This window comes from Eupeodes corollae, chromosome 1, assembly GCF_945859685.1.
Source record: "Eupeodes corollae chromosome 1, idEupCoro1.1, whole genome shotgun sequence".
NCBI lineage: Eukaryota > Metazoa > Arthropoda > Insecta > Diptera > Syrphidae > Eupeodes > Eupeodes corollae.
Genome location: NC_079147.1, coordinates 288,349,501 through 288,366,515, shown reverse-complemented (window position 1 = coordinate 288,366,515; position 17,015 = coordinate 288,349,501). Strand labels below are relative to the sequence as shown.

The 17,015-nt window shown below is 33.5% G+C and overlaps 1 protein-coding gene across 1 annotated transcript in view; it reads left to right on the top strand.

Annotated features, from left to right (window-relative positions):
* Positions 1 to 17,015, top strand: part of LOC129939238 (limbic system-associated membrane protein-like) — a 220,010-nt gene that overhangs the window by 113,433 nt on the left and 89,562 nt on the right. Inside the window, exon 5 of the mRNA XM_056047182.1 lies at positions 142 to 444. Within this exon, the coding sequence (XP_055903157.1) occupies positions 142 to 444 (303 nt within the window). The remainder of the gene's footprint in view (positions 1 to 141; positions 445 to 17,015) is intronic.

The following is a 17,015-nucleotide window of genomic DNA, read 5'->3' as shown; positions in this document are numbered from 1 at the left end:
TTGTTTTTCTCCGACCAATGCTCAAAGGGATTATCCTCATATATATGGACATTATGTCGAATTGTTAACATCCTGTGGCTTTGAATTGAAAAATCTCATTTGGATTTTGTATTTAATTTTTTTTTTCATTTTTATTTGCAGATGCTTTGGTATCAAAATTCATTTTTATTGGATCCAACTGATCGTCGGTCAATGCATCCACGAGATGACCGGTACAGTTTGATTATAAGGAATTTCCAACAATCGGATTTCGGAAATTACAGTTGTGTAGCTGATAATGCGTTAGGAAGGACGAAAAAATACATTGAAGTATCGGGTAGACCGGGTCCGGCGGATTTTATATCGCCGGCATTAAGTGGAGCGTTGGATCATTATAATTTAACGTGGATAATTGAATCGATACCTAATTTAGAAGAAATTAAATTGCTTTACAGGCGATTGTTGGTAAGTAAACAGATAAAGGATGGAATTTATTGTAGGTTTATAAAATCTTAAGGACAGAATTACTGAACTCAATGGTGTTACGATGGTGTGTAGATATTGGACATTTTTTAATAATTATTAAGCTTGAAATTAAAACACGAAATTGAAGTCTGAGATTAAAGAATGAGTTGCTGCAAGTTAAATTTTACTCATACGTAATGAACTTTTTTATTTGTCAATCATATTCAACGGGAAGGGGTGGAGGGTGGCGCTTCGATTCCCAAACCTAAATCTGGACTATACCGATTTTTTTAACTTTCTGCCTATTAATTTTGGAATTCTAAACCGTTTTGTTGACTTTTTCCTTTCGATTCTAAGGATTTTTCATTCCTGGCTTTAAATAGATTGCAGTTCTATGGTATTGCTTAAGAAAATTGGAGTTTAATTTAATTTCGCAAGGACTTATATTGTTATGTTAGGTTAGTTAAATGGACTGCCGATTGATGACGTTATCACCACACTTGGATCAATGTAGATCCTTTGTGATACCCTGAAGTATTAAACTTCCTTTAATAGGAAATAAAAATATATAATATCTATTAAGTGCCTTTGGAAGCTTTGATGAAGCCTAATAGGTGGTTTCCTGAAATGCATTCCAGTTCATCAAGATTATTAAAGAAGTATCTCTCAAGCTCTATTCGTGCTGTTCCTCATCACTGCAAGCTTTGGACATATCATCGGCCCCATTTTCTTTTTGTAGTAACTCAACAGGTTGTTAACAGTTATTATGCTAATAAGCAAACGGAGAGATTGTGTTGTCTAGGTGCAAAATCTAGTTTTGTCGAATTTGCATCTTTCATTAGTTTCATAAAGTATCTTGTTGACAATGGTCTGTTTCAGGTTACACGATAGGAGTTTTTTATTTATACTTGATTGTATACAGGGTTAGTGCAGAGTTGTACCTTTCCTCGCCAGCTTATCCGCTCTATCGTTCTCAAGCATTTTACTGTGACCTGACACTTACGAGTCTAATGTTATCCTTTGAGCTAAGAACCGTAAGATCTTTGTATATCTATGAGTTTAGCCAACATTCTTAGGTCCGTCAAGTTGAAAACACCACAATCGAATTTCGAAGTTCTAATAATGCAAACATTTAGAGCTCTTATTGTGCTAATTTAGTGCTCTAGTCCCAGTTTGGTTCAAAAAATACTTTCGCCCTCTAACTTATGATGATCCCAAAAATTATTTTTAGGGCTCTAATTGGGCTCCTGAATTTAGTCTCAAAGCTGACATTTTTACAGACTTCATAAATTAAACAAGTTTTTTAAAAACTAATTATGATATAATTGAGGGATATTTTTGGGATCCTTAGTTCGTGGAATACCCCCAAACATAAGTCGAAAAGTTTGAAGAGTCGGAGACTTTTTAAACCAAACCAAAATTTAAAAAAGCAAATGATTGCTGAATTTAAGTCCATTTTTGTGCTAATTAAGTGCTCTCTCTCTTTTAATTCAAAAGTGGTTTCAAAACCCTTTTTGAAATTTCAATAAAGTGACGAAATTTCAAAAAAAAGAGGCTGGGATGCGACCCACACTGATAACTCCCGTCTGTACTCGTATCAATTTTGTATCAAATTTGCGTACTATTTTTTATAGATTTTATTTTTTATGACAAAACGGACTCTTGGATTTTTATATAAAAATTACGGGTTGGGTACGATTTGCCGATTTTTAAAATGTCGATTTAAAAAAGTCGACCATTATAATGTCGATTGTCGAAAAGTCGATTGATAAAAATACCGACCGAACAAAATGCCGACTCTTATAATGTCGATTTTGAAAATATCGACTAGTAAAAGGTCGACAGTGACAAAGTGAATTCACTTTGTCACTGTCGATCAACAAGTCACTCTCGGTTAACTGTTAATGTTTACATTCGCCGCATGCATGTTTTGTTTAAAGAAATTATTAATTTGTATTTTTTTATGAACCGATGTGTATACTATATCATTGAATTTAAAATAAAATTGAGTTTCCACATTAAAGAGAGAGTTTCTTGTTTTTTTCTTTACAACAGTCGACATTTTAACCGACAACTTTTCAGTCGACATTTTTTATAGTCGACATTTAAATGGGCAACTTTTTTTTTGTCGATCAAACTTCAGTCGACATTTTAAGAGTCTGTAAAGTTTTCAGTTGGCCAGTCGACATTTTTTTTGACGACCATTCGTACGCCACCCAAAAATTACTCAATATTGAAAAAAATATTTTCTGTGAAATAAAATAAGTTTGAATAAATAAAATAAATTGGGTGATGCAACAGTCCATGAAGAACCAGGGCCTAGTGACTTACAACTCTCAACCATTCCTGTGTGCGAGTAATGTTGTCAGGAATGGAGGGGACCTACAGTTTATATGCCGATTCCGAACGGCTAATTTGAGAAAGCACTTTTTCATGACAAGAGTTACTCTTGGAGAATTTGTCAATTCCTCGCAAGAGGCAATACCCGTGAAAAGACTTTAGATGGCATAGGCAGGGATCGAACCCAAGACCTCTGGCATGACAGTCCAACGCACTAACCATCATACCACGGGTACTACAAATATATATATAAATAAGTTTGAAACCAATATTTTTAATTTTTGAAAGCTAATTGAGTCGAAAGTAAATTTTTACCAAGTTTTAGTATTGTTTTTTTAGAGTTTTATTTTTTGTAAAAAACTTTCAATTCGATTTTTTTTAAATTTTACTGTATGTTGGCAACAATATTTTTTGAAAGATAAAAGTAAATTAAAGCCAATATCTCAAAGTTTTGAAAAGATATATGAGTCGAAAATCAATTTTTACCAACTTTTATTATTTTTTTTTTTAGGTTTTTATTTTTTGTAAAAAAAACTGTCAATTCGATTTTTCTCAACATTTTCAGAATATTGAGAACAATATTTCTTATAAGGTAAAATAAGTTTGAAGCCTAAATTTCAAGTTCTTGAAAGATATTTAAATCGATATTCAATTTTTACGAACTTTGAGTAATGTTTTTTTTAGTTTTTTATTTTTTAGAAAAAAAGCTGTCAATTAGATTTTTCTCAAAATGTTATCAGATGTCAAAAACATTATTCTTCGTTGCACAAAATTGGTTTATATTTCAGTCGTAAAATTTTGGAGGTGACACATTTTTTTTCAGTTTTATTGATTTACAAAAAAAACGTATTGATTTTTTTCAAATCTGATAGCTGTCAAATCTTTTGTTTATTATTTATTTGTTTGTTTTTTAGGGATTGGCCCGCACTTTAAAAACAACGTTAGTTAAGCGGTATACGTCAACAATTTCTTGTAACTCAAATTGAACCATATGGACCTAGGTAACATGTGGTTCCAGCAGGACGGTGCTGAGTGCCACACAGCAAACGCCACTACATCTAAACACAACATCTACCCGCCCTTATTGAAAAACTTGCTTGACCACAGCGACACATCTGCATCCGATTATCCAAATTTTATATGACTCTGAGGCGTACATCAGGTTCTATGTCTTTAATGTGCCGAATTATTTTATCCTTTAGCTCTCGAATTGTTGCTGGCTTATCGACGTACATCTTTCCTTTCAAATAACCCTAAAGAAAGAATTCAAAGGTATCAAATCACTTGATCTTGGCGACTCGTGACATAACACAGCTATTGAATTTTGTTTCGTTGCCTGAACGGAAAGTGGAATCGTTTTATAAACCAAAACTCGTCTTAATTGACCCAAACAAATCATAGAGTGCATTTTGATTTAAACCGTAATTTTCATAATAATCCTAAACAACTTTAACTAGTCGCTTGATTGTATTTCTTTACACTTTAAGCATAATTTCATTTAAAACAATTCAAATATTTATCGGAAATACTTCTAAAATATTTCAGTTAACAAAGAGGTTTGTGAGATATTGTTAAGTGTAAATGTCCTTTCCACATTCATGAGTCTCGAAGCCCTTGTTGTCCAGGAGTTGTGGTGTCGATCTATTTTTCTTTTCAATAAACCTTTTCGTCAATTTCTATGTACTGTCTACGGTCCTGAAATACAAATCAATATTGGTTATTTTTTTTTTAATTCATTTTTGTCTCCGTTGATCATTGGAAAGTTTTTTGGAAATTTAATTGAACGGAACTTTTGTTCCTAGTACATCATTTTGTTTTTTTTTTTTTTTTGTAAACAAAAAGGCTTTATGGACTGCTCTCCCCATTTATAGAAGATGCGGGCATTAGAATTGGGAAGTTAATTTTAACATCAGTTGTTTATCAATATAAATTTATTGAAAATCATAAGGGTTATTTTGCCCATGTGTTTGTTCTTTATACGCGTTCTCTCCCTTTTTATAAATTTTGTTATTTCGGGAGAGAATCACAAATGCCTACTGCCCCAGCCGCCCTCATTTTTTGTGTTTGTATTGAATTTTTTTTGCATAGCTGAAATTTGATTTTATTTACGGTGTTTTTTGTGAAAAATTTACATTGTGGTCCCTTCATTGAATCATAGTGATTTATTGTTATTGGTTACGTTATTTTTTGTTTGTATTGTTAGAGGACGGGGATTGTTAGTTGAAAAAGGGATGATAAACATTACTAAATGAGTAAAGTTTATTTGGTTTCTTTTTTGTAAGTGTCATGGGTCAAAAATTATACAATACACATCGAAAGTTTAGACAGGATGTAGTATACCTACATTTCATACCTTTTTTTAATTAAGTTCATATTTTTAAAATAGGCTCACTGGTAATTTTGGTTCTAAAGGGAAGGGAATTTATTGCTTTAATTGATAAAAAAAATGTTTTGCTTTTTAGACAAGACACATCTGTTGCTTATATTTATTTACTTGAAATAAACTTCAGATGTGATAAAATTATTATAATCAAAACTAGGACATATACTGCACAAATCATAAACTAAGATTATGGTTAGCATAGGTACAAAAAAAAAACCACGACTTGAATATTTTTTCCAAAAATCAATTCAATATGGTGGCCATGACTCCTAAGGGTACTAAAACCTATGTACTGTATTGTATTTTTACATTTAAACGGACGTTTTTCACGGCGCCATATAAATGTGGTTAAATTTCAAGAGCCGATGTTCAATTTGAACCACACCTAAACGTCAAGTTATTTGTCTGCATTTTATTTGACATTTCTTAATTTCAGACTAACTCAATTTTAACCATCGAAAAAAAATATGCATGAAAGTTGTTTAGGCTTATTATGTCATGTGATTTGACAATTTGAAAGGAATTAATAAATATTTCAAAAGTTATTTTTGTCAAAAAATTGCTTCTCCGGTTGATTCCGGTATATAAACTGTAGGTCCCCTCTATTCCTGACATTACTTGCTCACATCAATATTTGTAAGTCACTAGGCCCTGGATCTCTTAGAGCCATCGCGCCACCTAATTTATTTATTTTAGGAGTTCAAACAAAGGAAATTATTGTGGAGAAAACTTCGTTTTGAAAAATTTATTAAAGTGTACTTAAAAATCACATAACTAAAATTTATTGAGTTAATCATAAGAAGCTGGCGCTGACCAAATGCAAATTTTTGAATATTTTTTTACAATAGAATTTAATGATGACTATTTTTCATTTCATTTAATTACGAGTATTTAAAAATTAATGTTTATGGTTTAAGACGAATTTAACCCTTTTCACAGAGAATAAACTAAAGATATCAGATTTCAACAGTGAATGTTTTTAGAAATCATAAATTACCATGGCTTGCTTGTTTTTTGAATTCATGATCAGGAATTATTTTTTTTAAATCTCAACAGACTTTAAATTGTTAAAAAGGTTGTCCAGTTTTAAAACTGCTTTTAAATATTCCATGTGGCTCTTTCTTGCTAAGATATCGATGACCAAAAAAAGGATCATTTTTAATTTCCCATGGAAAGTAATGGAATCGGTTCGATTTGTCAAATTTAAAAAAATTGATTATTCTCGAAGTTTCAACGCCCCTAAAATCTTAGGAAAAGATTTTAAGAGATATGTCATACAGATAATAATGCAGAAAGATGCAGAAAAGACAAAATGGAATAGGTGATTTTTTTACCACATGAACTTAAAAAAATGAAAATGGTGCTAATGATAAAATATTTCGCGAACCAATTAAGCTAGCGTCTTCAATAAAATTTTATATTGAATATTGTGACGTTATAGCAAACTTTAATAATTATTATATCCAAAATAACTTCATAGAACGAAGCAACATTTCAACATCTGGTAAACTTAAAAAACATTACTAAAAATTTGTAAAAATCAATTGTTGAGTAAAATTTTTATAAAAATCCGACTGTCAGTTTTTTTTTCTAAATATTAAAATCTACAAAAAATACTACAAAAACTGGTAAACATTGATATTCGATTCTCGATATCTCTTGAATGAAAATTATGGCATTGGCTTCAAAGTGGTTTTAATTTTCTTGAAGGACCAATAAGAATTGACCTAACAACTTTTTTAACAAAACACGAAAAGCTTAAAAAATCGTATAAGAAATATTTTCGACACAAGTATTAGGAATTATTTATCTACCACTAATTTTGTTATTAATATAGTGTTAAAGTCTTAAGCAGGACAAATTGATAAACGGGATGGGAAGTTGTCAGTGTCGGTTGCATCAAAGTCCCTTTATTATTTAAATGAATTAAAATAAGGTGAGAGTATTTATAAATGAATGTTAATGGTTTGCCATGACTTAAACCCTTTTTTTTAAAGGCAATAAATAAAAGATAGCATTATTTTAGTAGTTGATGTTTAAAAAATCATTCCAAGATTTATCGCAGTAGGTTTACAATTGTTGATAATTTAGATTAATTTTTATACTCGCCACATCCGACAATTCGGTGCCGAGATATAACCGATTAAAAAATGTTTCCTTTTTCATTTTAAGTTCAATATATCGTCGAAAGTTAGTTCTACCGAGTATTTGACAAAAAAAAATTATTAAACCAGTTATTCTGTTCAGTTTCTGTTTTTCAATAAGGAAACATTTTGTCAAGCTTCTCAACAACACTGCGTTCTTTTTCTTTTCCTAAACCTCAGTACGACAATTTTTATACTGTTCTTTTTTAATGGGATTTCGAGTCAGATTTTGATATTTAAATTGACTTAACATAACGCCATTAGTTTTACCTGTTAGTTGCCAAGTTAAGTAATGGAAACGACCGTCTTTGAACGTACTCGGTGATCTATAAATATAAAATTGAAATACATTTGGGTGATAATAATAATGCAGCACAATTTTCCAGACTTTTTAATTTTAAGATTTTTTGTATATTGCAATGACTGGTTATTTTAGAGTAGATTATAGTGATGTTCGCGGGCTAAGATCGAATTTTCTGTCTGTATACATCCACATTAATTATAACAGACCAGCTGTTTTGGCATTGAACGAAACCCAAGTAGGTGAAGATTCCGATCCTGCTGAATTTTGTATTCATGAGTATTGCTTAGTGCCATTATGCTTCTCACACCTTGGTCTTGTACCAACTCCCTTTTTAATTTCATGTGGTTAAAACTTTCCGTGAATAAGCACATCATTCACTATTGTTTTCTTTATCGGAGCCCAAACCTGGACAGAGTTTCAACTTCTCAGGAATTTGATGCTCTGTCTGACTTCATACAAAGAATTGTCTCCCTGTATCCTCACACTGAAAACGTTGTTACGGGCGATTTCAATGTTCACAATTCTTCGTGGCTTCGTTGTTCGGGCCAGACAACGCTCGAAGGAATGTGTGCTGAGATTTTTGCTGAGTTTAACCATCTTACTCAGCTTGTCAATGAGCCTACTCGTATATCAGACGTTAACGGCCGAGCAGAAAGTACCCTTGACTTGTTTCTAACTTCTGATCCTAATAAGTACATAATCAGTGTATTGACGCCTCTAGGCACATCGGACCATAGTGTTATATCTGCTAATTTCTCGTATCAAACAAATCCAGTTAAAGAAGGAGCTCCAAAGAGAACCGTTTGGCAGTACGAGAAAGCCAACTGGGACGGTCTCAATAATTTCTTCAGGATCTTTAACTGATCGCTATGCTTCCTCGGTAGCGACGTAGACTAGAGTGCAGATATGATTTCTAGTATGATTCATTTGGAAATAGAAACGTTTATCCCGAATAGGGTTAAAAGTATTAAACTCAAGGTTAAATCATGGTTCGATTCGAGCTGCAAACAGGTTATCAAGGAGAAAGAGGTGAGCTTCCGGTGTTTTAAAGCCAACCCAACTGGGGAAAACCGGAAAAAGTTAAAGCAAGCCAGGAAGGCCTGCAACGCCTATATTTTTGACTTACAAAATTTGTTCATGACCAAAAATTACGTCGAAAAATACTGCAATGTCCCAAAGGCAGTAAGAATTTTTGGTCATTTGTAAAAAACATGAGGAATTCTTCCTCTTCCTCGGTTCCTACGCTTGTTGTCAATGAGACTCCTTTAGTTAGCTCTATTAATAAAGGCAACTTATTTGTAAGGCAGTTCGCCGAAAATTCCACCTTACCAGATATTGTCATGACTCCCCCAGTTCTTGAACGCGTAAATGATTATATGGGACCAATCTTTTTTCGTACTCGAACTGTGGCGAGAGTTCTTAAAGATCTAAACATTCATAAATCCGCTGGCCCAGATGGTATCCCCGCTATTATTCTGAAGAGGTTTTCTTCCACGCTAGCAAAACCACTGCGTAAGCTTTTCCATCTATCCTATTCTTCTGGGCTCGTTCCGAGTAGTTGGAAAACTGCATTTGTTCAGCCAATTCCAAAAAAAAGGCGAATCTTCTTCTCCCACAAATTACCGACCGATAGCACTAACGTCCCTTTTTTCTAAGGTCATGGAAACGCTGATTAATTATCAGCTTAAGAAATATCTTGAGGAACGGAAGCTTCTTAATGACCGGCAATACGGCTTTCGTAGCAATAGGTCCACTGGTGATCTCATGGTTCATCTCACCGAACAGTGGAACAGATCTTAACATCGTTTTGGAGAAAGTAAGATTATTGCACTTGATATTTCAAAGGCATTTGATAAAGTCTGGCATCTTGCTCTCTTATTGAAAATGCGTGCTTTTGGTATCGACGAATCTCTTCTTCGTTGGATTAGAAATTTTCTTTCGAACCGTTTAATACAAGTTGTTTTGGACGGATTCAAGTCTTAAACTCATAAAATAAATGCTGGTGTGCCCCAGGGCTCCGTTTTGTCTCCGACCCTCTTCCTCATTTTTATAAATGATCTCCTGTCTGCTACTTCTAATCCAATACATTGCTTCGCTGACGATAGCACTCTTAGCTTTTCATATTCGTTTCCAGACTCACAACCCTTTTCTTCGGATGTGGAACTGCAACTGCAAAAATTAAATTTCAATCTACACAGCATTGTACAATGGGGAATAAGAAACCGCGTGGAATTTCATGCTTCCAAAACGCAATGCTGTCTTGCATCAATAAAGCGAGATAAACCGTCTTTGCCACTATCTATGAGTGGCACTTGCATCAACGAAACGGAAAATCTTGACATCTTCGGAATGTGCATCAGCAACCACCTTTTGCGTAGCGATCACATACGCGATGTTGCCAAAAATGCCGCAAGATGTCTAGGTTTTTTGAGACGTTGCAAGTAATTTTTCTCTCCGTCTGATCTGGCTACAATCTACAAAACCTATGTACGTCCGAAACTTGAATATAACTCTCATCTCTGTGGTGCTCCAGTAACTTATTTAAGCCTCTTGGACAGTATTCAAAAAAGAGCTTTTAAAACGATTGGTGACATTAACATCATCAACTCGTTTACATCACTGGAACATCGACGCAAGGTTTCTTGCCTCACCCTTTTTTACCATTATTTTAACGGGCTATGCGCTAGTGAAATAGTCAGTTGCATTTAACAATTTAACCGTAATTCCCGCGGTCTAGGAATGCCCATCAGTTTACCCTTGAACCCAACTTCGGCCGTACTATGAAGTACAGAGATTCTTTTTTTGTTCAGTTCAGAAATTTAAAACCAATGTACACCGACACCTCCTATCCAACCCTTCCCTCTTTTCCTAATGCTCACACTGTGTCTTTGGCATATTAAAGGTATAAAAAACCCTTTTAGTGTTTGCTAATTATAAAAAAAAAATATATAGGAAATGGAAATATTTTAAATAATGATGGTGAAGTACTAATAGGACCAACATTTGCAACTAGCGTCATTGTACAGGACGAATTAATTTACCGGCAAGTCGCCCAAATTTCAGAGAAAATGGATGATTAGTTACGCGAACGAGCGTTTTAGCACCTAAAAACGATTCTGTTACAAGCATAAATAATAAAATTCCTTCAATGTTTCAGGCCTATCAATAAACTTATCTTTATTTGATAATCTCACTGATCAAGATAATGCTATTAATATTCCAACTGAATTTTTGAATTTTTTAAATACATAAGGACTTCCTCCGCATAAACTGGCCTCAAAAATTGGGGCTCCAATAGTACTTATGACTTATGAGGAGTTTAAATGCACCGAAATTTTGCAATGGTACTAGATTACGGATAGTAACTATGCAGAGAAATGTGATTAAGCCTAAAATTCCTTCCGGCTCAGCCCAAGGTCAACAATTTCCAATAAAGCTTTGTTTTACTATTTCTATCAATAAGGCACAGGTACAGATACTGAAGGTTGCAAGCCTTCGCCTCACAAATCCCTGTTTTACCCACGGATAATATAATAAATAGTAAATATAAAACGTTAAGATTGGAAAGGTGGAAATTTTGTCTACAATATGTTAGAATTTCAACTTTTTAGTTAAATTTGTAAATGTAAAACAAATGTGTCTCTGCAACTGAATTCGAAAAGAAATAGATTTAAAAACGTGACATGGGTAGTGCTGATATCCCATGTTTCCAAAAATAAAGAAGTAAAGGAAATCGAATAAATAATGTTCAGTAGGTAAATGTATAAATTTTTTGTTTAAATTTAAACATAGGTCAGCAAAACTCGTATGTTTCTCCATTTGAATGAAAGAAAATAATGAACAGACCTCCCATAGAGAGCTTTAGAAGAGACAACCCAATAAGTGTCGTCCTTTTTTATGTTTAATTTTCTGCCTTTAAACAGAATTGTCCTACAATCCTGAACAATGTACACGCACTGATACTAAAAACTGAAAGAAGGTATATTGTTAAGTTCCCACACAAAACCTACAACGTTTTCTTCCAAGAAACACAGAACTCTCACAACAACTGAATCAAAATGGAACCCAAACAAAATTAAAAACAACAAAAAAACACACATCCTTATAAGAGATGATGAGAAAAGGAGCATTCATCCTCTTGTTAGAGTCTTGAAGTTCGAGTTCGTCTCATCATCAGCAGGATAAGAAAATAAGAAAAACGAAAATTAAGGCCGGGGCAAGTCTGGAGGTTTCTCGAAACACGACGACGACGACGACTACGTCCTGGCTTTTCTCTCTTATCTTCTTCCCAATCAAATATTCCCTTGGGTCAACCCCATCTTTGTTCAGGTTTGGTGTGTTTTTCTTTTTTGGTCCTGTCTTAACAAATTATCTCAACAACAATTCCAACTTTTGTCAGGAGTTTATTCTTTTTCCGTCCGTATTTTGTTGTTTTGGTTTTATTTGTGTTTTGTGTTCGAAGCTCGAATCCTTGGTGTTCGTTCAAACTTTAAAGCAGCTTCAGGGTGATTTTAATGAATCCTTGCAGAAGTATTATTTTTTTGTTTTTATTTCGATCCTAGAACTAAACATCCAGGTAGGTAGAGAAATGGAGAAAAAAAAAGAGTACTCGCACTGATAGCATATATAGAAATGAGATTGTTATCAACGATCGATCTATACCCTTCTAGGAATATAAAAAAATCAAGGTAGAATCCTGGATGACGTCCTCGTCCTTGCAAAATAACGACGACGAGGACGACGACGACGAACGAAAATCACGGGGAATAAAGATACGAAAGGATGTCGTAAGCTTTATCGGAATCAAATTATAAAATTGAACAGTTTCCGGTTTCTCCTGTATAGGTGGGTATAAAGGCGCACATCAGGACCTCATACACAAACATACATACATATAGTGCTATTCGTATCACAAAATGGCAAAATGTCTTCTTTCGCAATCAGGATATTCCTAGTATAACGAATGAAATAAAAAAAAAGAAAATGCTAAAGAAAAGGACGATAAGCGTGCACAGTAGAGCACATCACATAGCGCACATTACGAAATGCGACAAGGTGGGCTGCAGCGGGCGGTGGGTTGTTGGAGTTCGCAGCAAAAAGAAGCAATATTCGTTCTCCTTGATTTTGTAATGAAAATAAAATTGGTGGAATAATTAAAAGTCAATTAAAACTGCTGAAGGGTAAAAAGATATTCGATATATGGAGTTTTGGGGATATGCTCACATGTGAGGGTGTCGTATTGGATTCCTTTATTCTGAACGGATACGGAAGTTGCTATATATGCGCGAATAAGAAACCTTTCAGTGTATGTTTCCACAGGTTTTTTGGGACACATGTGAATTTTTTGAGAGTGGTTGGGGTTGGGGTTGGGTGGGATGTTGAAAAAACACATATTTTGATGTTAAGATAATATACAAAGTAATTTTGTGTCAGTAATTGGAATTAGATTGTGCAACCAACCCTCTTTGAGTCTTGAGCTGCTGCTGAAGCTGCTCTATTAAGGTACCAAGACTTATGTATATCTAAAAGGAAAAGTTATTAGTTTATACGGAATTTAAATGCAGATAATAAAGATACAACACTCTCTTTATTATTATATTTTTGTTTTGTGTATATCAAAACCTAACTTGAGGCAAAATTTAGTTAATTGGATTCTGGAATACGTATATTTTGCAAAAATATCATTAGAGGAAAAAATATTATGATGATAAAGCATCAGGAAAAATGTTTTTCTTTTTCTTTGGTTTGATAGAATCAAATGAAAATGTGTACAAGTACATATTATATTTCTGTTCGTATTATGATTTTGTTTTATTAACGAGATTATATTTTATGTATCTTCTTATATAAGAATCTTAAATTTCAGTTATGTTATGCAAGCGTCATGCACGTGCACAAAACATCCTTTATTATTATCAAGGATTTAATCTTCACAATAACAACAACAAAAAAATGTAGCTTTTGAAATATTTATTAAAGTATTTCCTAATTATTATTATATTACAGGAATTTTTGAAACCTTCAAGAATTTACATGGTTTTTTATTTCTATGGAACTGCACTTGACATAAATTCTATATTAAAGCAATGTTAAAGGGTCCCATTAGGGTTGAAGTTTAAACTGAGAGGGTCGAAGTAAGTAAAACTCTTTTGAAACATCATTTTGAATATTGAAGTAAAATTTTAAACAAATTTAAGCTTACATAAGTTTAAGTTGGTTTGAGAGACAAATACATAACAAAATGGTGGTGAAGGAAGATAAATAGAATAAATTGTGACTTTAAGATTAAAGGTTATTTGTATTAGCCTTAAATTTATTTGCCTTCAATTTATGGAGTAAAAATATCTTCTTACGTTCTTTGTTTATATATTCTATGTTTCATACTTTTTAGGATTGTTATTCTTTCATTTTTGTCAATCTTTGAAAATTTCGTGTCATTTATACTTTACAATAGTAATTTTCCATTAAAATTGAGTCGATTTTAAACTTGAATAAAACAATTTGTATACAGTAGAAATTAATAATATGCTATATTTATTGGAGAGCCCTATTTATGAAATTCTGTATAAAATGTAACATCGTTTAAACGGCTTTCGCAGCTTGGAAAAGTCCAGTTTTCGATTACTTTGTCATACAAATCAGGTTGAATTTAAACGATGGAATCGATTATGTTGTCTTTAAAGGGCTATTGTAGTTTGCAGCTTATCGACCTGAAACTGAGGCCCACAAGAAAAAGTCTAAAAATTTCAATTCATCGTCGAGAGAAAACCATGCCAATGCAATGTTGAGAAAAATTGAATCGACAGTTTTTTTACAGAAAATAAAAACTAAAAAGACAATTTTACAAAAGTTTGTAAAAGTTGATTTCGACACAAATATCTTTTCAGAAATTTAAGATAAAGGCTTCCAACTAATTTTAACTTACAAGAAATATTGTTTGCAACATTCGGTAAAATTTTGAGAAAAATTGAATTGACAATTTTTTTTACAAAAATAAAAAACTAAAAAAACAGTACTAAAACTTGGTAGAATTAACTTTCGATTCAAATAGCTTTTAAAAAACTAAAAATATGGTCTTCTAATTTTTATATTGTCAACTTTTTTATAAAAATCCTACAGTCCGTTTTTTCATAAAAAAATAAAATCTAGAAAAAACAGTAAGCACATTTGGTAAAAATTGATGTTCGGTTCTTGATATCTCTCAAATCAATTTCATTCATCCAATTTGTAAAAACTTAAGAAACGCAACTAAAATTGGCACAGGCCCTAACATCTTAAATTAAGCTTCAAAGCTTAATTTTTGTAGTTGTTTTTAAGTAGATATATATAAGGTTTTTCTACATTGATAGATGTTGAGTGTAGATTACGTGGCGTCTACTGCGTGACACGTAGCACCGTCCGGCTGTAACTACATGTCGTCTAGGTCCATATGGTTCAATTTGGGCCATAAGAAATTAGTTATCATCGTTATGTAGCGATCGCTGTTGACGGTGACTGCCTCACTAACGTCGTTTTTAAAAAAAGTACGGACCAATTACGCCGCCGCGCCGGCCCAAAATTTGTGGATGCAATATCACCTGGTGAACCTAGCTTGGGTTGATGTCTTCCCATATACGGCAATATTGCCTGTTAACACAGCCATTCATCTTAAAATGAACCACGTCACTACAGACCGTGGCGATGTTCTCGGCCAATCCTGCGTTCCTTGGACGTAAGGGTGTTGGGTGGTTGTTTACTGAACCAATCGTCTCAAATTTAGCCACCAAACGTTGAAGTCGACTGCGAAGCGCCAGCACGTTTACCGTAAAATGGGCGCAATGCGTGCAACGTTCACGTTAACGAACACTCATTTTGATAATAAAGATTTATCATTTGAACGTACTGTTCAATCGTGTAACTTGGCATGATGATTTGGCATAAGCAACTGAATAATAAACAAAAGATTTGACAGATGTCACCAAAACAAAATGGCGGCCTAAAAACAATATGATCATAATAAAAAAGAAATTACAAACATTTCCTTAATAACACTAGTCGCAAAGGTTTCTTACTGACATACAAATTACACTTTTCAAATGGGTTTTGGAGGCCCTAATTCAAATTCGACTTTAAAGTTAGTGTATCACGTTAAGTTTTTGAGATATCACTTTTTAAAATTCGAAAAAACATACCACATTGACTGCCATGGCTATCAATAGCCAGTTATGCTGTGGTGCCGTGGCTATCAAATATGATAGCCAGATATGTATTAAGATAATGCTTGGGCTATCAAAATTGATAGCTACTAGGAAGAAATTTCAATACGAATCCAAAACCCTGCCACCCAGTGACGTGTTAGGTAAAATTGGTTTGAGCAATTTCAAGTATATAATTCAAAATAAATTTAAATGTCATTCCCTTATAAAATATAGCTTAAAAGTAAATGAGTTCAATTTTTATCTTATAGCTGTACAGTTTAGGAACAATTGAAATATTTTAGGAATTTTTTTTTGGCTTTTGTTTAGAAACTGGAATTTTTTATAGTTTATTTATGTTGCTGATTGAAATAATCACGGCACATTTGAGGCTGTTCTGGATAATCTTCACAGAAAGTGTAGGTTTGTCTTGCTTCTTTTCTAACACAAACTTGACCTTTTTCTTTGGATATGCGGTTATAGCAAACACTACACTTTGTGCGATCCCAGATCCCAGAATCATTCAACCAGAATCATTGCTCTGGTTGAGATAACTCGAGAAGCTCAGCGACAAGTTTTTCTTTGAATTTGCCAATGCAAATTTTGGTTTGTGTTATATTTTGGTTCACTATCCAAGTGTGTAAACGATTGACGTTCCCAACAAAAGCTCTATTTCTAGTTTGTCGTACCACTTGACGCCTTTTCTCAGAGTTGTTGCGTAAGATACCATTTGATCAGATAAATCAATTCCAGCTTGAACTTTAAGCTAGAATTGCTTCAGGCTTAGTTGGTAATCTATGAGTAATACTTTTTGGTCTCATAGCTTGGGGTGGATTAGAGCTCGTAGAAGGTTGAGCACTATCTTCTTGGATGCGTACAGGTGTAGAGCGTCTTTTTGAAGTAGGTACCAAAACAGGAGCGTGTTTGTTAGAAAGCATTCTAACATCTTTGGAGTGTTCACTTCAAAACGAAGATTCCATCATTATCTTCTCTGGATACAACTTCACCTCTTTTCAATTTTTCGAGAAGGACTTCTTTTGGAAGGTTTCGCTTGTTAGCTCTGAGGGTGCCTATAACATGGGTCCCCTGTTGCAAGAAGGACTGGGCTAATTCGTAGCTGGTATAGGAGTTGTCAACATAGAGGCATCTTTCTTCATTGAGAAGTCCTTGGTAAAGTTACGTACATACATTTTTGGCCAATCCGACCTCTCTCTCAACCGTAGTAG